The 23,820-nt window shown below is 45.5% G+C and overlaps 1 protein-coding gene and 1 pseudogene across 2 annotated transcripts; one reads left to right on the top strand and one right to left on the bottom strand.

Moving 5' to 3' along the window:
* Positions 1–815: 815 nt before the first annotated feature.
* RDH11 (retinol dehydrogenase 11) lies at positions 816–12,617 on the bottom strand. Of its 2 annotated transcripts, none has more exons than XM_045287976.1 (7): positions 12,517–12,617; positions 9,126–9,244; positions 8,419–8,574; positions 6,637–6,741; positions 5,879–6,088; positions 4,791–4,980; positions 816–1,512 (listed from the first exon to the last, which is right to left on the bottom strand). In XM_045287976.1, exons 1-7 carry the CDS (start codon positions 12,582–12,584, stop codon positions 1,410–1,412), a joined length of 951 nt encoding a protein of 316 aa, XP_045143911.1. In that variant the 5' UTR covers positions 12,585–12,617; the 3' UTR covers positions 816–1,409. The 2 variants fall into 2 exon arrangements, with proteins under 2 accessions (XP_045143911.1, XP_045143910.1); XM_045287975.1 differs by lacking the exon at positions 816–1,512 and adding an exon at positions 1,521–2,719.
* Positions 12,618–15,361: 2,744 nt separating this feature from the next.
* Positions 15,362–23,820, top strand: part of LOC101640439 — a 9,670-nt pseudogene continuing 1,211 nt past the window's right edge.

Raw genomic sequence — 23,820 nt, 5'->3', positions numbered from 1 at the left:
GGTTTATTTTGGTAAAAACAAATAATGGAAAAGAATTATTTGCCACCGACAGATCAATATAAAATGAATAAAGTATTGATTCTGTTATCCTCTTGCACTATGGTCAAAATAAAAGTTCCTAGCTCTTCCTTAATTTTCATACGTATGTCGTTCAGCAGGCAAAACAATTTCAACCACAGACTATTAATTTACAAATAATGAGAAGTGAAGATTGTGGCCCTATAATTACATGCGCCACCAAAGTAAACATAAATGGTTGGTCCAAGACAATCACAACCGACTAGAATACCATACTCAAAACTAACGTGATGGGGACATGCCCAAGCCCAATAACTGCCTTGGCAGCATTTCTTTTTCTGTGAGCACTCTTTCTTTTAGCACGTTTCTCCAGATGAACTATAGAAACATGACCTTTTAATCCCGCCAAGAGAGTGTAAAACGAAATGCCCTAAAGTTTAATGGAATCACCAGTTAGCAGTTAAGGGCATTTTTCTGTGGAAGATTTGGGTCACTTTTTTGGTTTGGGTTTGCATTTCCCCCTAGACTGGTTGTCAGGTGTTAGGTAAGACAGTACCTTATTAGGCTTGCTAACGTAGGTGCCCACTCTCCATTCTTTTCCTGTTGTTGGGTTTTATCCTCAACCAGCCCCTTCCCAGCATGCACTATCTCCTAGGACTTCTTGGCAAGTAGTTAACAAGATAAACTAAGGCACAAGAAGAGTCCCTCACTGGGCAGGAATGGAAGTGAGGTGGCTTTGTCTTTTCATACTGTTCCCTTCATCCTCTCCTTGTGAGTCGGAGAAACAGCAGGAAAAGAACATGGTAAACTTCACCTTTATTTCTGCCTCGCTCCAAATTGAAACCAGTCCCCAGAGCCTTCTTAGACAACACAGTTCTATAATTTAGGGGTGGCTTCAGGTTGTCACCCCAATCCAGACTCGGTTAGGTGTCCTGAAAGACGCTGGCTCTTGGTGCCAGCAGAGTTTTCTTCAAGAGGTGAGTGATCAGCCCTGCTCTTGAGGCAAGCCTCTGGGACTGCTAGGGTTTGTGCTGGCGTGTGGCTCTCTTCAAGTGAAGACTGGTCGGTTGCCAAGGACTACACAGTGAAGGACGAGGGAAGCACTAGTCCACTTGCCACAGCGTGGACTCTTCTAGGTAGAGTAGGTAAAGCATGAGCTGTGTGGAGGGTCGCACAAGCGCCCTCTTAGCCCACGTTATCTCTGCCACTCTGGCAGTGTCGGTAGCAAAATGGATCAGGGCGAATGGGAAACAGTCAGGCGAATCTGGCAGTGTAGTGGGCCACCAAGCAAGTAAGGCTACAAGGTTTTGCTCCCTTTAGGTCCCCGAAAAGGAGAGTGACTTTCACAGAGTGCAGAACCGTGCCCTCCAAAGTCTGGCTGCCACCACCTGTCAGTCCAGCGGGAGGCCCAGCAGGTCACAGCTGACGTCCCACAGGCGCCGAGCTACCGTCTCATTTCGCGCCTGGGCAGAGACCCAGCCCACTCGGCAGTCACTGGAAGAGAAAGAGAGGCGCTGAAAGCACAGTGGGAAGGGCCGTGACAGACCCAGCAGTCACCCAGCTGCTTCTCGGCATGGGCATGTGTCTTCCTCTCCACTATTATCGCTGCCCTTACTGAAAGAAAGCCCCACTGAGATGCCACTGCACATCTACTCGGAGGGCAGTGACAAAAAGAACAACCTACCAGGAGGTATGTGGAGCAATGGGACATACTTAGAGTGTGCTGCCTGGGATGTGAGATGGGGCAGCCACTTTGGAAACCGGTCTGACTGTCCCGGCAGTTTCGCTCCCAGTAATAAGCCCAGGAGAACAGCAAACGTGCACGTAGAACCTGTGCCCAAACGTTCACGGCAGCAGCCCTCTGTGGGAGCGATGCGAGCGTCCGCCAATGTACGAATGGATAACTGGGGCATGTACGGATATTTTCACAAATGGCATAAATAACACACACACAGCACATAGAAACGACACAATTATGTTAAAAGCTCCTGGCATGGCGCGCCTGTCTGTATACAACATATACCTTGGGACAGTTCCAGAAGTGAATTTATCCTTATTCATCTTATTTACTAGTCTGAAGAAATAAAAAAGACAAAAACAACCACTACTTTCAATCATATTTGTACAATAAAGGTATAAGTCATGTCAATGGGTCATGATTCAACTTTGCCAGGAAAGTTGTGCATTTGCCCCGGGGCAGCAGATGGCCAGGCTGGGCCGGACAGTGGTGCCATGCCCGGAAGCTGAGGCGTGCCCAGGTGTGGGGGGAGGGCTGTGCGAAGGCTGCCACAGTAGGAATACGGGCTAGTCCCATGGCAGGCAGGGGCCGCTGCCAGCCTGTGTCCTCCAGTGCCAGCCCCTTATGAAGCTGGGCGGCACGATGGTGTGAGTATGGGCATACCCTGTCCCAGGATCTGGGGGCCTCAAAGGGTCAGTGGGAGCCATCTGGTTGGAGGGAAGGACACCCGAGGTGCCCACAGATAGGAGGTCCACTGTGCAGTGGTCAGCACCCTCACAGTGGGGCAGAATGCAGAGGCTGCAGCATGCCAGCCATGCCCCCGAGGGGCCCTTTAGGTTGAGTTCACAGACTCATGCACCACCTGGGCCGAGGCTACGGCTCTGGTGAGGGTGGTTTCTGGGGGCAGCACAAGTGCTATCTTCCTGCAACAGAGACGGCTGTCTGCAGAGCAGGGGAGGAATCCTGCCAAGAGAGGGACTGCTTTAGAAATTCAAGGGTAGGCTGGTGAGGGCCAGCTGCTGGGAACCAACTTCTATGTCAACGGGCACCAAGTCGAAGATTTAATATTAACTCCATTGGATGGGGAAAGACAAAGGGGGAGGAGGGGAATAAAGGTGAAATTGAAGTCAGCAACATGTAAAAAACTACTGATAAGGGATACTTACAAAAGTAGCATGCAGGGGTTGTGTAGCATGCAAAACGTACATCGTGGATATTATTTGTATAAAAACAAAGTACACATAATGGAATAGGAGCCCTGGGGGTGGTGTTGTGGGCTATGTACTGAGCTACTGACCCCAAGATTAGCGGTTCAAATCTACCAGCCTCTTCTTGGGAGAAAATGAAGTTATCTGCTTCCCACAGGATTGATAGCCTCAGAAATCCAAAGGGGGCAGTTTGACTTTGCCCTATGGCGTCGTTATGATTGGGAACAACTCGAAGGCAGTGAGCTTGTTTTTTTGGCTTTACCACAGAAGAGCATTCAGGCATAAGGGACGAAGTACCAAGACATGCTCCGCAGGGAGAGGCCTTAAAGACACGATGCTCAGCGAAAGCACGGGCCAGTCCGAGAGCAGCAGACGGTCACTGGTAGGGTCTGAGGGAGAGGGGAGCGGGGAGCACTGCTTCTCTGGTAGATGGTTTCCTTTTGGGGGGATGAAAATCCCCCCAGAACTTGATAGAGGTGCTGGTCACAAAGCACTGGGCACGGACTAAACTGAGAACTGGATTGTTCTCAGTCTAATGCTTCATTTTAGCTTATAGTAATTTCAGCTCAATCAAAAAGCAATAACAATGAAAATTACGACTCTAAGTTGACTTAAGTCATCCAGTTAGAACCCTAAGGGGGTTCTAGATTCTTTCTGTAAAACCCCCTCATTGCCAGCAAGTCGGTTCTGACTCAGCACATTTCCAGGGACGGTCAGTCCTTAGTCACCGTTATTACATACCCAGTACCTTCCAGCGCACGCACGCACGCACACACTCCCTCTCTCTCTATCTTCTATGACTCCTAGGTAATCCACACGCAATGGGTACAGTCCACAGCTGTTACTTTCTGTAGTGGAATTACTTCTCGCCCTGGGCCATTTTAATCGGTATCTCTCCTCCTCTAGCCAAAGAGTCAGGGATGGAGGAATTAAAACACAAGGGGGCAGGAACACGAAACCCCAAAGGCTGCTTCCTTTTGTAAAGTAGATCATGAGCCCAAACCAAAAGATGATCGGCCTGCATTCACAAAGGCATCAGGGCACCAGCCACTGATGCCTCTCGGGACACTGGGCTACGCCTGGCTCTTCAAGCTTCCCTTTGACCCTGTGAGGGCCTGTGACCTCACACACCACTGTGGCTGCTACACAGTCCTGTTCTGACGTTTCCCTCCTTTGTTGTGCCCGGGAGCTTCTTCCAAACACCGTGGGAGGTGAGAAAACATGGGGAGGGGGAGTGGATGGGGAAGGGCTGGCCCCGGGCTATGGCTGTTGAGGGTGTGATGGTGGCTATGCCCAAATACCCGTCAGTCAAGTCCGGGGAGAACTGACTCCGAGCAATGCCACAGGACAGGGGGCAACTGCCCCTTCGGGTTTCCAAGGCGATAAAGGCTTTCCCCTCACACAGCGGCTGCGGGTTCAGTCCAGGCAGGGTACCACAGCACCCTGGGGCTCCAAAGATGATGAGCCCTAGGGGGTTGAATAATGTCTAGTCCTGAGCATGTTCCAAATCCTCTACCAAAAACATGTTTGTCTTTTCCTATCCCAGAAGCGAGTTCACAGGCACTATTTTTAGTCCTGAGGACAGACAATAAAGAAAAGTGGATTTAACTGATTTTTCACGCAGAAAACCAGACGAGCTCAAAAGGACACAAAAATGACATGGTGTGGGCATAAAAGACCAGGAGAAAAGAAATAGCCCACGAGCAAAATCATCAGGCTAAGAGATGACATGAAACACAAATCACCCCTCACCGTGGACCTCACAGAAAACGTGGAGTCAGAAAACAACACATCTACACAGCCCACCACCGTCACCGCGTTCCTACCTGAAATATTCCCCACTCAGCCGCTCCAGGCCTTCTGTTAAAGCACAGTGCAGGCTGGTCTGGGCGCCCTGCTCAGGGGTCTTCAGAAAGCAGGAGAAAAGCCACCACATGCACGTCATGAAAGTTGAGTAGCGGGTTAATTCAGAGTTGACCGAGCCGGGGTGGACGGCATAGGTGGTGACGCCGGAGCCTGGTGGAGGGGTGACAGGTGGGAGTAGCAGACAGGATTGATGTTGCCAACCAAGCAGAGAGCACAAATAAACGCGGTGACGCCGGATAGACACAACCTGCCCACGGTGACATCACAAGCACTTCTCAAAAGTAATTCCCATGTCCCCTTTAGCGATCAGGAAGTGAGGGCTCACGGAGAAGCCGGGACTTGTCCGCTCAAGAGCACTTGACACTGTCGGCGTCCCCTTCCTGCTGGGCCTGCCTGCTGGACCGCCTCTTCCGGTTTCCCTCGCCTCTCGACGTGCTAACTCTCACCTTCTTAGAGATGGTTTATCACGTTCTAGCCCACGCTGCTTTTTAAGTGTGGGGAGTTCTAGGGCTTACGAAGCTCCCTCTTATTTCTCTTCGGCCTTCACCTGTTTATCTAGTCCAAATTTCTCCGTCCGTTCTGGACTAATGAGAGGCAGCGCAATGTGGTGGCTAGGGGCATGGACGCTGGAGCCCGACTGGTCTGTTTCAAATCCCCTCATCAGTAGGCGCTAGCCCTCATTGGCAGCTCGGGCCCCTCCCCCCTCCTATACAATCTGGCCATTAGGATGAAGCCTTCACTTGCTCCTGAGGCCTCCTTAACGACAGCAACGAACTGCGTAGTCGTCCAGTTTTACAGTTGAGGAAACAAGTCCAGAAAAGAAAGGAATTTGCTGGAGGTCACAGAGTAGCACGTGGTCAAGTCAAACCTTCAGCCTCAGTCGGAATCTCCCCACCCACTGTGGCCCACTTCCAATCCCCAGTCCCCGAGAGAGGGGCCGGGTGCAGTCGTGGAAGCACTAGGCTCCAGAAGAATTCCCCATCCCCATGGCTTTGAACTACTCCCAGTGACGGACCCACCTCTCCACACTCACTTCTCCCATGCCTACCTTTCAGCCTCCGGGCCAGCTCCTGAGTGAAGAGAACATTAGCCAACTTGCTCTGACAGTAGGCCAGGCCTGCGTTGTAGAATTTCTCGCCCTGCAGATTATGGAAGTTGAGCCTCCCCAGGAAATGTGCTAAAGAAGACACGTTCACTACCCTTGCTGGGGCGGATGCCTTCAATTTCTCTAGCAGCAGGTGGGTCAGAAGGAAGTGACCTATAAGGGGGAAGAAGGACAAGAATGAACAGTTCATGGCCAATGTGGGAGGAGAATAGCTCAGCTAGAGGAAGATCTTCCATCTCAACATTTAATGTCTAGAAATCGCATATTTCCTCACTGCCCCTGGAGAACAAGCAAGGCGAGGGCTTGGGCAAACAGGAGTGTCAAAGACACAAGATCCCCCACTTACTTCGGATGAAGTCGGTATTATGTGAAATCTGGAGTCTGGTCTCCTTTTTAACCCTGGTTAGCATCCCAATTTTAGGAGCACATGGCGTCTTATCTGATGGTCACTACCACGAAGGCAACACACAGCCCCCAGTCCAATCGAGAGGCTCAACAACGCCCAACGGGAAGCTGAATCAGAATCACAGATGGAAACAGAGGCTGGGTCTTAAGATGCCCTCAAGTTCATACCTCAGCTATTAGGCAGGCCCATCTGAGACCCAGGCACACAAACAACAAAGAAGGCTCAGTCTGATCCTTAGGTTTCCCAAAAAAACGTCAGCTTCCCTCCAGCTTTCTGATGACGTCAGATTTCTTACCAAGGTGGTTGACGCCCATGTGCATCTCAAAGCCATCTACTGTCTTGGAGTAGGGGCACATCATCACTCCCGCATTGTTGATCAAAATGTGGAGCTGCTTTTCCTCTGCAGGGAAGAGGAGATGGGGTGTAGACACGGCCAGCCACGCCTGCCATGTCTTAAGAGCCTTGCCCCATCCCAGACTTTGAAAACGGGGCTCCGGGGCTTAGTCTTTCCTCCATCTTCTTCTTTATATGCCTTTTGTATTGTTTTTCCTCTTACGACTTTGGTCACATTGAACACACTTTTACTACTTCACTACTGAATGGCCCTCCCAACCTTCCTAATGTGGGAATTACTCACTAGCTCTGGGAAGTGTTCTGTTCACTTCTCCCAATATAAAGATGCCCCAAAGGAAGGGGAGAGTGGATTTGTTCTGTATGCAATTCTGCCGCCCGGACCCAGCTCCCTCTGCCCCCCGCTGGCACCCCAAACGCTGGTTTTGCCTCTTGGTTGTGTCTGTTGACTCTCTTGGGTTCACTTCCTCATGTAATTTGTAATTTCTGATGATACAGCTCAGATCAGAGGAGGATGTTTTACTTGGGAGGCCTAGCTCTCTGGGCTATGAGGGGGAGGATATGCCAAAAATGAGGAGCTGATACCAAAGGCTCAAGTAGGAAGAAAATGTGTTGGAAATGATGATGGCAACAAATGTACAAATGTGCTTGACACAATGGATGCATGTATGTATTGTGGAAAGAGCTGTATGAGCCCCCAATAAAATGATTTAAAACAAAGAAGAAACAGTAAGAGGAAATAGGGATTTTTTTTAGAAATAAAACCTTTCTGGAGTATGAACCAAGTTGACTATAGTGGTTTCCACCCAAATGCATTAAGTAAAATTGAATTAAAAGCAAAATTATTTGAGAGAAAAGAGGTAAAATAACAATAATATAGTGACATCAACCTGGGTACTAATTCAAGATTAAATTGGAAGAGGCCTGGAAAAAAACACAATATAAAAACACATTTCTAAAAAATGTAGGTTAGAAGCCATATCTAAAGTTATCATCTCATGCTATATAAGGAGATTCTTTTAGCTGAATGAAGAGTGCCTTGTAAATCATAGTAGAGTAGGTGATGCTACTTTGAGCAATAGGTTTAATCACAAAAAGAAATACAGTTAATCACAAATACCAAAAAGAGTACTAAGACATGGCAAAGCAAGTAAAAAGGAATTTGCTAATTCAAAGGATGCAAAAAAAAAAGCCCGCTCTAAATTAAAACAAAACAGGGTAATCACAAGTATACACAACAGTTATCTAAGACTGATAGATGTGACTACCCCAAACGGCTCAACTTTCACACATTCCCTCCAAATGTACCTGCAGAAAAGAACGAACTAAAATCCAGCAAAATCTGGGGAAGAATCTGAAATTCTTTGACAGGATGCAATCAAACCATAAAAATAAAAAAACTTACACGCACTACGCAAAAGCAAAGCCTGAACGATCTGCAGTGACGCCCGTGTAATGAGGGGGTAGTCTTCACCCACACATGGGCTTCCTCACCCAAGTCAATGCCAGGCTGAGGAAGCACAGCCAAGTGCATGGGAATGCTACTCTAAGGCAAAGCCACCTCTTTGGTTTCTACATTCTGAGGAGTCTCCTTTGTTATTCGTGGCCTTCAGCTCTAGCTCTGTTTCCTGCAGCATTTTTATGCATTAGAGTGGCGGAGGGGTCCGTCTCTTCCTGTTAGCTCTCTGCCACAAGGCTCACTTCAGTCCCCAGTGAAGACACTCACCTGCTAAGAAGCCCTGGGCAAACGCTCGGATGGATCTCGTATCAGCAAGGTCCAGTTTACGCACCAACACCTGCTGGTTCCCTGTCTTGGTCTGGATTTCTTTGGCCACCAATTCCCCCTTTTGTACATCTCGGCATGCGAGGTATACCCGGGCTCCTGTCAACCAACATGCAGAAGAGCAAAACGGTCAGCTCTAATTTTGAGTGTTCACTGTAGGCCCAATATCAAAGTTTAATGTGAATCTCTACTGTTTTTGTCTAAAACACAACAAAAAACACCAGGAATCCTTAGTCCCTACTTCACAAAACGAGTACCTGATGAGCAAACTAGGAAAGACCAACAAAGCAGTCCTGCGGCTAGAGTGCCCGCTGTGGGGAGCGCGGTACTAGGTTCAGACCAGCTCAGTGGGGGCACGTGGGAGTGTTCTTGAATACCCAGACTGGGCAGGAGATGATGAGAATGGCAGTGTCACTACCACCGGCTGCAGCCAGGTGATTCCCACTCCAGGTAACCCCGGGGTGCTGCAGAGCAGGCCTGTGCTCCATGGACATGTCTTGGCTGTGACATTTCAGAAGCAGTGACCTTTCCGGCCTTTTTGCCAAAGAGCCAACTGTTGGGTTAGTGGCTAAGCGTTTAAACAGGGGCCCTTGCATCCCCTCCAGTGGCGTCAGCAGAGTGGGGTGGGAACTAGCAGCAAATGAACGTGCCTCTTTTAGCCAGCTCTTTGGCCGTCTCCTTCCCAATGCCTGTGTTGGCTCCCGTAACCACAGCTACTTTCCCAGGAAGCTGGACGGGGGAGGTACACACGCCACTGGACAGCATTTCCCTGCAGGGCGAGAAGAGAGGGCATCAGAGCTTCATCTCCCTCCTGTGACTTTCTGTATCTTTTTTTTTTTTTACTTTCTGTATCTTAACAATCCCCAAGTGGCCGTGATGTCACTAGGCTTGTTGTCCCTGCTCCCCGGCCAGGGGTCTCCTCCTTCCGTACCACACTATCCAGAATCTTTAGTGACATCTACTACCAATTTGAATCAGGAAAGACTGAGTGACATAGTTCTAAGCGGCTCAGATGTAAAACTTCTTTGCATTCACGACATGAGTACCAGCCAAACAAGTGTTGGGAAATCTTTCCACATTGCACGACAGCACTACTAGTAACGGAGGTCTTTTGTGATGTTCTCCTTTTCTTGTCCCTACTCACAAAAAGCTATTGCGAGAACTTCACAGATACTACTTACCACAAAGTTGTTGCTAACACACCGGAAAAATCAACATCGGCGCCACTATAGGTACGTTGAGGTATGAGGAGGCTTCAGAAAAGTCGTACCTTTAGAGGTGCCTTGGGTCTCCAAAACATGCTTTTGTTGTCTACCTCGCTGTAGGGTTATTTTTATTAAAAGACAACAACAACTTTCTGTTGAAACCCTGCACACAAATGTTTATAGCCAGTCCCTTTGGTGGCGTCGCCAGTGGCCCCGGGCAAGGCCGGCAACCCTAGAGGGATGCCATTGCAAGTGGACACATTTCTTGGCTCCTTCCCTTGGAGAGGAGAAGAGAGAAGTTTAGGGCTCTCGTTCAGACACAAGAGTGGTTCTATTACCAGGGCAAACCTGCAGTTGTTCTCTGCTCTGCCAGAACTGGGTGGACATTAATTGGCCAAGCACCTACCCTTGGTTTGAACTCCCCTAAGCCACATTTGGCTTAAGAAATAACAAGACTTGTTCCAGAATAAGTATGCCAATCTGCCCACAATTGGCATCTTATGGCGGAGAAAAAGAGCTAATCAAATAATAAAAAAAAAAAGGCTATGAAAGCCTGAAGGAGCTGTGAGGCCTAATGGTTTATGCAATGTTAATCACACCGTCAGCAACTCCATCCCATTAGCCATTCTGCTCCTGTAAAGATTTAAAGTCTTGGAAACCCGGGACATGTCTTATCTGTCATATAGAGTCGCTAGGAGTCAAAATTGACTCAATGCTACTGAATCTGGTTTGGGGTTTGGTTAGCCTGGCAGAAAACAAAGAAACATAAAACAAACCACAAATAAGACAAAGGCAAGACTTAAGAGAGCTGAGACTCGAGTCCTGGCTTGTCTTACTGTTGACCAGGAGAAAAGATTTCCTTTCCAAATGAATGAAGGCATGAACATGTACTCGCCTTGGCGTTTCTCACATTAGATTCTCTTCTCTGCAACTTCAAGCCGGGTAAAAAGAAGCTGTTGACCATGGGTGTTAGCCATCCAGTTCTAATATAACAGAACGACCACCAGTAGGCATGGAAAGACTCTTATGTTGGCTCTGGAGGAAGGGTCAGTGAGAACACCCTCTGGTTAGGCCCCAGCCCAGTCTCTGTCTTGCTCCGGTAAGTCTCACAAAGCTCTTCAAACCCATAGCCTCATGCCCAAGGGAAATCAGCTCACTCTTGCTCTATGGGTGGCTCTCATGCCATGCCATCTCCTGCCTCCACTTCTAGCCATCTTGCATCATCTCAGGTCTGCTAGCTCTCTCTGTCTTCCTGTGGGTGTCCAGAGGTTCCAAGTGTAGCAACTCCTTGTCCAAAGAACATTCTACTTCCATCTCTTGTCCTTCATGGTATTGAGGTTCCTCCATTTCTGGTCACTTATTTAATCTTTTTTTTTTTTCTTCCTATAAATCCCAAGAGACTGACAATCCTGTAGACTGCACCCTGCTTACATGGCAACATAGGATAATTACATGAAGTCACACAACACAACTAGGAATTAACCCGGCCATACCTTCACATAACGTTTGAGGACGCAATTCAATCCTCAACACCGGAAGCAGCATTGTAAAACAGCAGCTCAGCCTTTTTCATTTTAACTTGGAATTGTAAAGTACACACTCCTAGCCACGGAAGTTGACGATCCCCCGTTCTCCAAAGCTCTAAAGAGCACACAGCTCATTTCGTGCAAATAGGCCAACCAAGAAGCACACTACCTGACTCCTGGTGCCCACCAACCTTTTCCCTGGGAGAACAGGCCTCCCTGCTCAATTTTCCACATCCCTTTTAGCTGTTCTTAGCTTTGTCCTATTTTCAACCACAAGGAATGTAAGAGACAACCAGCTATTGACCCAGCGGGGTCTGGGGGGATAATGGCCCTTGGAGTAAAACTAGTTTGGGTTCCTGCTCAACTTTTCATTGAGACTCCTGTGTAAGTAGCAGGGCCCGTGGTGGTGAGCAATACACAGCAGTGTTTTAGTGTGAGGAGTCCAGAGGAAAGGGAAAACCACAGCTGGAAAACGGGCCTCAGGGAGGGATGGGAAACTTAAAAATTAGAATGAAGAGGGAGATGGTGAAAAATGGTCTCTTAGTGTCCTGGGTCCCAGCCACTACTGGTGACTTCCTCAGAACCAATCAGCAGGCAGCCTGCTGTGCAGCTCTCTCCCCATTGGGCCGGGTTGGCCTAAGCTGTTTTGTCACCTGATCCCATGGCCACTCCTCCTGCCACCCTGACCCCCAAAGGCATCCCCCAACGGCATATGCCCAGCCCTCAGCAGCACATTTCTCCATTATCCAGATGCTCCCACTGGGCAGGCTCGGGATGGACCGCTCTCCCCTTCCACCCTCCCCTAACCACCCTGACCCAGAGTCAGAGCGACTGCAACAGCTACTGGCTGGCACCGTGTCCCCATTGCGAGGCAAGGGCCCTTTCGCGGAGCAGCAGGTTGAATCGCTCCTCCTGCACTTCAGGGCCCGGAAGTTGGGGTGCGGCTGGCACAAGGCGTGCGGTTTGGGAAGACACATCCCACGTCAGCGCCCGAGGTCGCCTCGTCTACGGGGTTCTTTGAATGAGGGAGCAGAGTTGCTAAGAGGAAACGAGGTACCAGCAGACAGGAAGCGGATGCCCGGGACTGCGGTCCCTATTTGCGGGTTCGGGTACGGGGGTGTCCAGACGGCTCCCCGAGGCTCAGTTCTCCCTACCCGCATCCCTGTCCTCCCCTCCCACCAGCCGGACTCCCCGCCCCGCCATCTTGGGTACCGCCCGCCCCGTCCGGGGGCCTTTCTTTCCTCTCTCGAGGAAAGGAAGAGCGCTGCCGTGGGTTTAATATTCCCTCGAGACAATGGATGCTCACAGACCTGATTCTCGGAGCGGCCATGTACAGGAGCAAGGGGAGAGGGAGGAGCAGGAGCAGGGCGGCGATCATCTCCGCAAAGCCGGCGGGCGCGGCGGGAGCGGACGGTCCGCGTGGTTCCCACGGACCGGGCGGCTCGCGCTCGACGCGCCTACGGGCGAATTGCAGCCACCGGGCGGGGCGGGGCGGGGCGCGCCGGAGTGCAAAGCTCTCTGGGAAATGTAGTCCGAGGCGTGGTCTCGGCTAGCACGCGCGCGGAGCGCCGTTTGCCAAGTTAAAGCGTGCACCAGTTAAGCAAAACAAAACAAAGGCTTTGATCTAAAATTAGAGCCATCGGAATCATCCAATCCGCTTGCACCAAGCCTTCCGGACCCAGGTGGCTTGCTCCCCGACCCGCGCTTTCTCCACCCACCTCCCCGCGCCACTGGTTCAATTCTCAGTGATGGATGGGGGTATGGTTGTCGCAACAATTGGGGTCAGGGCATGTTCGAAGGCCGGTTACCCAGCGAGGAGCGGTTGGAGTCTGACAATTGGTGAGGTGCGGGGAGGTTTGAGCCCTTCCTCCGCAGGTATACACCTTCACCAAGGAAGTCTTCAAACTTTGAAGGCATTTGTAGGAGCATCTTTTTTTTTTTGGCAGGGGTTGAGGGTGGGGCGTGGTTGGTGGTGGAATCTGTTTTGAATCATGCTGTTTGAATCATTGTAACCCATTATATTCGCCACACCCCCACCGTGTTCCTGGTGTCTGTGGAGTGTTCCCTGATAATCGAATATACATCCTGATCACTTCGATTACTTATATTGACCCCAGTCAGGGCATTCCTCAAGCGGCCCCACTTGGTATTGCGAACTCATGAAAGTGTGTTATCCTGTCTTGAACCAAGCCTACGGCGCTGTTTTCCTGAGAATAAGCAGAGCCCTTGTTCCGGTTTTGCTATGCGATCCACATCCGGTTTCCGCAGGGATGGAGGCAGGGAGTGTCTGAACAAGTCCTAGCTGTTATTTTCTGATGGCTGTTTTTTGGTTCATTTGTAGAATTAATGCCCTTTTCATTGAAAAATACATTCCAAAATATCCAATTGACTCAACATATGTTAAAAGTCACAGAATAGGAGTTTGCATCACACAATTAACTCCTCCTTACTTGGCATGAGGTGAGCTGATAATCACCTGTTTATCATCACATTGTGTTAGCTTGCATTTGTACTAAGGTTTATCACTCTATAAATACATCTTATGTTGTGTTCAGTATTCATTCAACTACTAAGTCCACAGATGTTTATGGTCTTCCTATGCGGTGCTAAGCTCTGAGCAGCAGGCAGCCAGGCAGACCTTATCCTCTCAGAGCTTGTGAACATCATGGGAAGCCCTTGAACCCCACTCACTGTGAATCTAGCCTGACCCAGGTGGGAGAGGACCAGAGAGCACAGGGCTGTGCTAAGGGTGTTAGTGACAGACAGAGACTGAAGTTAGTTATTATTTCTAAAGTTTTAATCACCAGCATCATAAACATTTGCCCTGGGCGACCTGGTTTGGGTTATATTCTCCAGATTGGCGAAAATGTCCTCACTTGTCACATTTTGTCTGTTTCCCCATAGAGTTCCAGCTTCCAGAATTTCCCCCTTTTGATCAAGTCTCTGCTAGGTGGTGCTGATCACCCAATGGAGTAATTCTTATTAGCCTTGCCAGGAGACTAGGTCTCATCTTCAGTGTAAATAGACTCCAGGCTTTATTTGTGGAGGTTTTCGGCCACATTTGAGGGGCTCTTCTGCCAGCTTGAAGGGCATGAACCAGCACCAGTAGATGAGAAAGTGAACATATGATTGTTGAAAAGTACCAATGATTAACACCAGTTTGTCTGCAGGAAGAGTAGATTTGGGGCTACAACATTCCATAGAGCAGTGGTCCTCCACCTTCCTCGTGCTGCGACCCTTTCAAACAGTTCCTCATGTGGTGGTGACCCCCCCAACCATAACATTATTTTCATTGCTACTTCATCACTGTCATTTTGCTACTGTTATGGATCGAGCAACCCCTGTGAAAGGGTCATTTGACCCCCCAAAGGGGTCTCGACCCACAGGTTGAGAACCACTGCCATAGAGGTATAATAGTTGATCGTGAAAATGTCTATTTTATAATTATAATGATAACTACAAAGATGAATAGAAATGGACCAAAGAAAATTAATATTTCTTCCACTATCCACCCCATGAAACTAAACGGTTACTTAGAATTTCAGGTAAAGAGTGAACAGAATCATTGAGATTTAATATTCTGCATTGCATATGGGAAACATAATGAGTAATATTAGCACTATTGTAAGGAAGATAAAGAGCAATCACTTTTAATAATGAAACAGTACTTGTGCTGCATTAAGGATGTTGAGGGTCATTCAGTTTTGAAGAACTCTCATCATAGGCATTTCAGTATTCATTTGTTAGAACCCATGGGCAAAGTCATTAGGAGCATTCTGAATAAGTCAGATTGTCAACATGTTCTGTAACAATATCTAAACCTATTTGGGGTAAGAAAATAGAAGTAAAATGATCATACCAATGAAACGCAGACCTAGACCACTGAGCGGTTAAGAAGAGGTCCAACTCAAACTTGCAGTACATCTGCCAATCCATTCAGAGGAAAACTGTAATGGTTAGGTTTTGTGTCAATGTGGCTGGGCCAGGAGGAGCCCTGGGGGCGTAGTGGTTGCATGTTGGCATGCTAACTGCAAGGTGAGCAGTTTGAAACCACCAGCTGCTCTGTGGGACAAAGACGAGGCTCTTGTTCTCCTGTCATGAATTATAGTCTCAGAAACCAACAGGGGCAGTACTAGCCTGTTCCAAAGAATCATCATGGGCCAGAAGCAACTACATGGCAGTGAGTTTGGTTTATTGGTTGGCTGGGCCAAGAGTCTCAGTATTTTGGCTGTTGAGACTTCCCCCATGATGTAACCTTACAGTATAATCTACTTCATGATGAGATTGGCTGTGGGGAGCAAAGCAGTTATAAAAACTAGGAAGGAGTGTCGCCTTAGTACTCAGGGCACTTCCATGATGCAATAGAAAGGAAGTTTCCTCAGGAGTATGGCCTACTCCTACTTAAGAAGACTCAGCAATGGGAAGGCTTTTCTTTCCCTACTGGTCTGGATCCTGCGTCTATTTCATTGGCCTCTGATTCCCTGGATTTGAGCCTGACCTGCTGATCTTGGATTCATCTGCCTCTGCATCCACCAGCCTTGTCTTCCTCCCCTTTGGCTCCCTGCTTTCTGTTTTGTCAGTCCAGACAGCCACAAGGTCAGGAAAAGCCTCCAGCTTAACATCTGACCCATGGATTTGCACTGGACTGGGCTTACTGCCTTCTACAAATGTGTGAGCTAATTTCTGTATTTAAAAAAATAATATGTATATGCATATGCATATATATATACACACACACATATATCTATATATATGTGTCACTGTTTTTACTTCTTTAGATAATCTAACAACGCAGAATCCAATACCTGCAAAATCCGTCAATTAAATCCTTCAAAAGATGGAAAAAGAAATCACAGGATCAACAATCATAGTAGGCTTTAATACACCGCTCTATGAGAAAGACAAATCAGTGGGAAAGAAGATTGTGGTAGTTATATAATCATTTGTCAATTTGAGGATTAAGAATGTAGGCGTGGAGTCTAGCCTGTCAATCAGCTCATAGCCAATGAGGCCTCTGTGTGGGCATGGCTTTCTCCTGAGAATTCCGGGAAATCTGGGATTTCCTCCTTGGAAGCAGAAGAGAATCTCTCTCTCACTATTTCACTCCCTGAGAGACACTGCAGCTGACAAGACACATGGAACTACCCTAGTGCCCTGAGCCGGACAAGCTACATGGATGCAACCAGACCTCTGAAGCTGGAGAAGCCACAGTGCTGAGATGCTTACAATGCCACTGGACCCAAAGAATTTCTATGCACTGGCCTGTGATCTTCTACATTCGGTGTCATTGTATGTGTTTCATGAGTCTGAAGAGGGCTTTATAGATTGGTATCAGATTTATGGGCTTGATCTGGACTGGGCTGGGATGTTTTCTCAATGTTCAATTGCTCTTGTATATAATCTCTTTCTTATACACATATGTGTGTCCATGGATTTGTTTCTCTAGTCTATCCAGACTAACAAAAAGCTCAACAAGGAGATTACAGAACTAAACTCTACAATTTGACAACTCAACCTGATAGACATTTTCAGCACTCTTCACTGAACTGAAAAAAAAAATTACATTATTTTCAATTGCACCAGGCACATATTCAAAAATAGACCACATGTTGGGACACAAGTCAAGCTTGAGCAAATTAAAACTTATAGAGGGTACTCAGACTAGCTTCTCTGACCACTACATCATAAAGTTGAAAATCAACTAAAGAAGGTTTTTAAAAAAAGAGCAAATACTTGGAGGATGAATAACTTACTTCTTCACAAAGAGCAGGTATTGACCCATAATAGAGACAAAATTAGGAAGTTTCTAGAAACCAATGAGAATGCGAATACAACCTACCCAAATCTATGGGATACAGCAAAGCAGTTATCAAAGGATGCTTGATAGTGATAAATGCACATATGAAGAAGGAAGAGAGACAGTCAATATCCTATCACAAAACTTTCAACAGTTGGAACAGAGTCACAAGAATAATCCTTCTAATAGGAAAATTATAATAATCAGGGCAGAGATAAATAAGGGGGTAAACAAAACCAAAAAATGGAAAAAATCAACTCAGTAACAAGCTGGTTTTTTGAAAGGATTAACAGAATCGACAGACCATTGGCAAACCTAACAAAAGACAGGAAGGGGCAGACGTCAACATCCAGGATGAGGGATGACAAATGGGAAATTACAATGGACCCTAATAAAATTTGAAAACCAATTATACAATACTACGAAGGGCTGTACTCCAATGATAAAACAACTTGGAGGACATGGAAAAATACCTGGAAAAACCAACCTTCCCTGAACTGTCTCATATAGATGTCAAGAACTTGAACAGACCCATAGCAAAAGAAGAATTAGATAAGGTTATCAAGGAACTACCAACTAAAAATAGCCATGCCCAGATGACTTCACAAGAGAATTCTACCAAGCATTCAGGGAAGAGCTGACACCAATTCTATATAAGCTCTCTCAGAACATAGAAAAGGACAGCAACTCCCAAACACATTCTATGAAGCAAGTATAACAATGATACCAAAACTGGGCAAAGATCCCACAAGAATAGAGAACTACAGGCCAAATGAATATCAATGCAAAAATCCTTAACAAAATCGTGGCCAATAGAATAAAAAAGAACAGACTACAATGAAATAATCGGCTGACCACTTAAGAGGAAGTTATCAGCTGAAAACCTTGTACATCGCATGGAAGAATTGTCAGATACTGAAGACTTAACGAATGAAAGCAGAACATGGTTGGACCTCGTGCCAGAGGCTGGGCCCCTGAGGACGAGCTTCTTTCTCAAAGTATAGTTGATGCTGAATGGTGATGCGAATGGAGGAAAGCCTGTGGGATTGGAACCTTTGGGATCTTCATTTGCTTATGAAGCACAACTCAAGGTTAGAAGAAATAGCCGCAAAAATCTAGTAATCAGAACTTGGATGTACAACTTATGAATCTAGGAAAACTGGAAGATGTGAAAAATGATATGAAATGCATAAAGATTGATATCCTAGGCATTAGTGAGTTGAAATGGACTGGTATTGGTCATTTTGAATCAGAAAATCATATGGTTTACTCTGCTGGAGATGACACAATCAAGAGAAATTGAGTCGTGTTCATTCTTAAAAAGGACATTTTGAGGTCTCTCTTGAAGTACAGGTCTGTCTGTCACAGGATTATATCTATCAGACTTCTAGGATATCAATAAATACAGCTGCCTTAGGCCAGGTTGACTAGAGAAACAAATCCAGTGATATTCATTTGTCTTTAAGAAAGAGTTTATATTAATAATCAACTTCATTTATTTTTCAAAACCATTTGTTGGGAGCTAATACATATAGCATATCATTCCATAGTTCAATCACATCAATCAGTATTGTACAATTGCTACCAAAATCAGTTTCAAAACATTCTCTTACTTAACTTCTTGATATCAGCTCCCCATTCTCCCCTCTCCCTCCATGAACCCTTATTCTACTTTCTGTCTCTATAGGTTTATTAATACTGGGTTTCATATGATGAAAAACATATAATAAAAATTCAGGAAGGTCACTCTCAATGACAACATACAATTAGAGATAAATCCCAATATGAAAAAACAAAATAAAATGTGGAAAATCAGAACAGGTCCAACCTGCATCAGCTGACAAGGTTTATGTATAAGAAAGAGCTTTATATTTAGAAGCAACTTTACATTAAGAAGGCACCCCTGTCTAGTCCAATTCAAGTTTATAAATCCAATGCTTGTCTATAAATTCCTTTTCAGACTCATAGGCCATAGGCCTGTGATGAAGAATGGTGAACTGGAAAGCACAAAGATCACAGGCTGGTGGGTGCAGAGCCTTATGGATTCAAAGTTGGTGGAAACATGGAAGGGTGCCAGCAGCTTTCAGGGTGGGCAGCAGAGTCCTAGCAAGCAAGAGGGTGGAGGAGCAGAGAGAGAGAGATAAGGTCCCAGTTTTCCTTGCTTATAAGAAGGCTACACTCCAAGAGGCATCATTAGGCTGTGATCTGATTGGCAGGTTGGATTCCACCCCTACACTTTCATGTATCTTAAAGTTAACATAAAATTGTCTAATTAGTCAACTTTATTCACCAAACACAAAAGCTAGTGATGAAGAAATTGAAGAATTCTACCAAGTTCTTCAATCTGAAACTGATCAATCAATCAATCAAAATGTATTGATAGTTATTGTGATTGGACTGCAAAAGTTAGAAATAAAGGGGCAGGAACAGCAGTTGGAAAATATAGTCTTGGTGATTGAAAGAAAGCTGGAGATCCCATGATGGAATTTTGTAAGACAAATGACTTGTTCATAGAGTGTACCTTTTTTTACCAACACAAAAGATGACTATACTTGTGGACTTCGCCTGATGGAGTACACAGAAATAAAATGGACTCTATCTGTGGGAAGAGACGATGGAGAAGCTCAATATCAGCAGCTAAAACCAAGGGATGACTGTGTAGCATACCACCAATTGCTCATATGTAAGTTCAAGTTGAAGCTAAAGACAATTAAAACAAGTGCATGAGAACCAAAATATGACCTTGAGTTTATCCCACCTGAGTTTAGAAAATATCTCGAGAACAGATTTGATGCATTGAACACTAATGACAGAAAGCATGATGAGCTGTGGTATGACGTAAAGAACATCGTTCATAGGAACTGATCACAATGATCAATGTATAATCCCCATCACCTCCACCAAAGGGGAAGAACAGAAACATGGGTGGAGGGAGACAACAGTCAGTGTAAGGTATGAAAATAATAATAGTTTAAAATTTATCAAGGGTTCATGTGGGTGGGAGAATGGGAAGAAGGGCTAAATGAGGAGCTAATATCAAGGACTCAAACAGAAAGAAAATGTTTAGAAAATGATGATGGCAACATATGTACAAATGTGCTTGATACAATTGATGTATGGATTGTTATAAGCGCTATCAAAGCCCCCAATACAATGTTTAAAGAAGAAGATCATTCATAAAGAAAGCAAAAGGTCATTAAAAAGACAGAAATGAAATAAAAGATCAGGATGGCTATCAGAAGAAATTCTGAGACTTGCTCTCGGTGTAGAGTAGCTAAGGCATATGGACGAAATGGTGAAGTCAAAGAGCTGAATAGAACAATTTTAAAGGACAGCTTAAGAGAAGATAAATGATTATAAGGAAATGTGCAAAGACCTAGAGTTAGAAAACTATAATGGAAGAATAGGCTCAGGATATCTGAAACTGAAAGCACACAAGAAAAAATTCTATCCTCAGTTTGCCATATTGAAAGACTTAAGGGGCAATGTATTAGTCTGGGTTGACTAGAGAAACAAATTCATGGACACTCATATGTGTATAAGAAAGAGCTTTATATAAAAGAGCAATTGTATATTGAGAAACATCCCAGCCTAGTTCAGATCAAGTCCACAAGTCCAATATTAGCCCAGATGTCCAATACCAGTCCATAAATTCCTTTTTAGACTTACGCAGCCATGCAATAATGCCGAATGCAGGAAGATCACAAGCCAGTGAGTAAAAAGTCTTGTGGATCCAGTGGCGGTGGAAGGATCTCATCGCTGGTGTGGGTCTCCAGGTGGCTACTCAAGCTCCAGGGCTCAGACTACCATCAGCGTAGCTCCAGGTGGCTATGTCAACAGGGATGTCTCGCAGAGAGTATGTGTGTATCTGGCCTCCAGTGAGCTATTTATATCCATCACTCCTCCAAATTAAGCCATCAAGCTGTGACCTGATTGACAGGCTAGACTCCACCCCTTTGCAAGTTGACAGAATATTATGTAACTGCCACAGGCAAAATATTGAATGATGCAGGAAGCATCAAGAGATGGAAAGGAATCAATCACAAGGCTCAACCTATATTCCCTTCCCAGGGGGATGAACAACAGAAAAGTGGGTGAGGGGCGACGGAGGACGATGTAAGATATGGAAGTAATCATCTATAACTTATTAAGGGTCTGTGAGGGAGGGCGGGAGAGGCAGGGAGGGGGAAGAAATGGGGAGCTGATATCAGGGGCTCAAGTGAGAAGAGAATGCTTTGAAAATGGTGATGGCAGCAAATGTGCTTGGGACCCTGGATGAATGTATGGATTGTGATGAGAGATTAAGAACCCCCAATAAAAGTTTAAAGAAAAAGAAGAAAGAAAAAAGAGAGAGAAGATGGAAAGAACACACAGATTCACTGCAGCAAAAAGAATTGGTCACCATTTCACAATTTCAGAAGGAAGCATATGAGCAAGAACCAATGGTGCTGAAGGAAGAAGTTCAAGCTGCATTGAAAGCATTCACCCAAACCAAGACTGTAGGAATTGATAGAATACCAATTGAAATGTCTCAACAAGCTGATAAGATACTGGGAGGACACACTTATCTATGCCAGGAAATTTGGAAGATAGTTACTTGGCCAAATGACAGGAAGAAATCTATTCCAAAGAAAAGTGACCCAAAAGAATGCACAAATTATAGAAAAATATCACTGTTATTACATGTAAGTAAACTTTTTGAAGATCATCCAACAACAGTTGCAGCAGTACATTGACAGGGGTTCAGCGTGAGGTTCGGGCTACTCTCAGAAGAGGACATGGAAAAAGGAATATCATTGCTGATTTCAGATGGATCTTTACTCAGAGCAAAGAATACCAGAAAGATGTTTATTTGTGTTTTATTAGTATGCCAAAACATTCGACTGTGTGGATCATAACAAACTATGGACAGCCTTGAGAAGAATGGGAATTCTAGAATGCTTCATTGTGCTCATGAGAAACTTGTACGTAGATAAAGAGGCAGCTGTGCAAATAGAACGAGAGGACACTGCATGGCTTAAAATCAGGGAAAGTGTGCGTCAGAGCTGTATCTTCTCACCATACTTATTCAATATGTATGCCAAACAAATAATCAGAGAAACTGGATTATATTAAGAAGAATACAACATCAGGATTGAAGGAAGGCTTATTAAAAACCTATGATATGCAGATGACACAACTTTGCTTGCTGAAAGTGAGGAAGACTTGAAGTACTTGCTCATGAAGATTAAAGATAGCAGCCAAAATATAGATTATAACTCAATGTAAATAAAACCCAAATTCTCACAACTGGACCAACCATGATAAAGAGAGAAACGTTTGAAGTTGTCAAGGATTTAGTCTTGCTTGGATCCACAGTCAATGCTCACAGAAGCAGCAGTAGAAATCAAAAGATGAGTTGCATCAAGTAAATCTGCTGTGCATGACCACTCTAAAGTATTGAAGAGCAAGGATATTAAGGTGTGCCTGACCCAAACCATGTCATTTTCAATGGCCTCATATGAATGTGACAGTTGGACATTGAACAAGGAAGACCACAGAAGAGTTGATGCATATGAATCATGGTGAAGGCAAAGAGTATTGAAAGTACTATAGACTTCCATATGGACAGAGAATCTGTCTTGGAAGAAGTACGGCCAGAATTCTCTTTAGAATCAAGAATGGTGTTACTTTGTCTCACATACTTTGGCCACGCTATCAGAAAAGACCAGTTCTTGGAAAAGGACATCATGCTAGGTAAAGTAGAAGGGCAGTGAAAAAGAGGGAGACCCTTAAAAAGATGGATTGACACAGTGGCTGCAACAATGAGCTCCATGATAACATTTGTCAGCATAGTGTGGGGCTGGGAAGCATTTTGCTCTGTTGTACATAGGGTCGCTATGAATTAGAATTGACTCCAAGGCACCTGACATCAGCAATAGCACTCTACCCCTGAATTGCCACTACCCTCTTCTATTATGCTAGATGCCTTATATACCTTCTGTGGTAGTTACATAATCTGTTGTCAATTTGAGACTTAAGAGAGAAGGGGTGGAGTTTAGCCTGGCAGTCAGGTCACAGCTTGATGACCTAATTTGGAGGCACTAAGGATAAATAGTTCATTGGAGGCAGGACACACGCTCACTCCCTGTGAGACATTCCTGCGGCCAAGAATCATGGAGCTAGGATACAGCCCTGGAATTGAAGGAGCCACGTGGAGACCCCTGCCAGTTCTGAGAGGCTTCCACCGCCACTGGATCCACAAGACTTTCCACCACTACCCTGTGATCTTTCTTCCTACATTCAGCATCATTGCATGTGCTGCATGAGTCTGAAGAAGGATTTACAGACTGGTAACAGACATATGGACTAATATCAGACTTTTGGACTTGATCTGGACAGGGCTGGAATGTTTTCTTAATGTACACTTGATCTTTGATATAAAGTTCTCTCTTACACACATATGAATGTCCATAAATTAGTTTCTCTAGTCCACCCAGACTAACACACCTTCTCATATTTGATAGGCTGTTCTGGAAGACTATACGCTGTTTTTTTAAAATTTTATTTTGATAAATATTTTTTGGGGGTATATGCTATTCTTTAGGGCTCTTAAGCCTTCTAGAGAAAGTCACTATAAATTGAATGCCATCTCCATAAATGTGGGAGTTCTTGGATTAGACTCTGTAGCAATGAAGAGCCTAGAAAAATACGTACTACAGTGGTACCCGGATTTAGGGTTAATAAATGTCTCTCCTATAATATGGCATCGTGTTTGTCCTCAGTTTGACTTCGGTTTTGGTTCCATGCAACTCTCACATCAAAAGATTTTATTTTC

This window comes from Echinops telfairi, unplaced genomic scaffold, assembly GCF_000313985.2.
Source record: "Echinops telfairi isolate 266 unplaced genomic scaffold, ASM31398v2 ScPeMD7_18;HRSCAF=68, whole genome shotgun sequence".
NCBI classification, from domain to species: Eukaryota; Metazoa; Chordata; class Mammalia; order Afrosoricida; family Tenrecidae; genus Echinops; species Echinops telfairi.
This window is presented reverse-complemented; position numbering and strand designations above follow the sequence as displayed.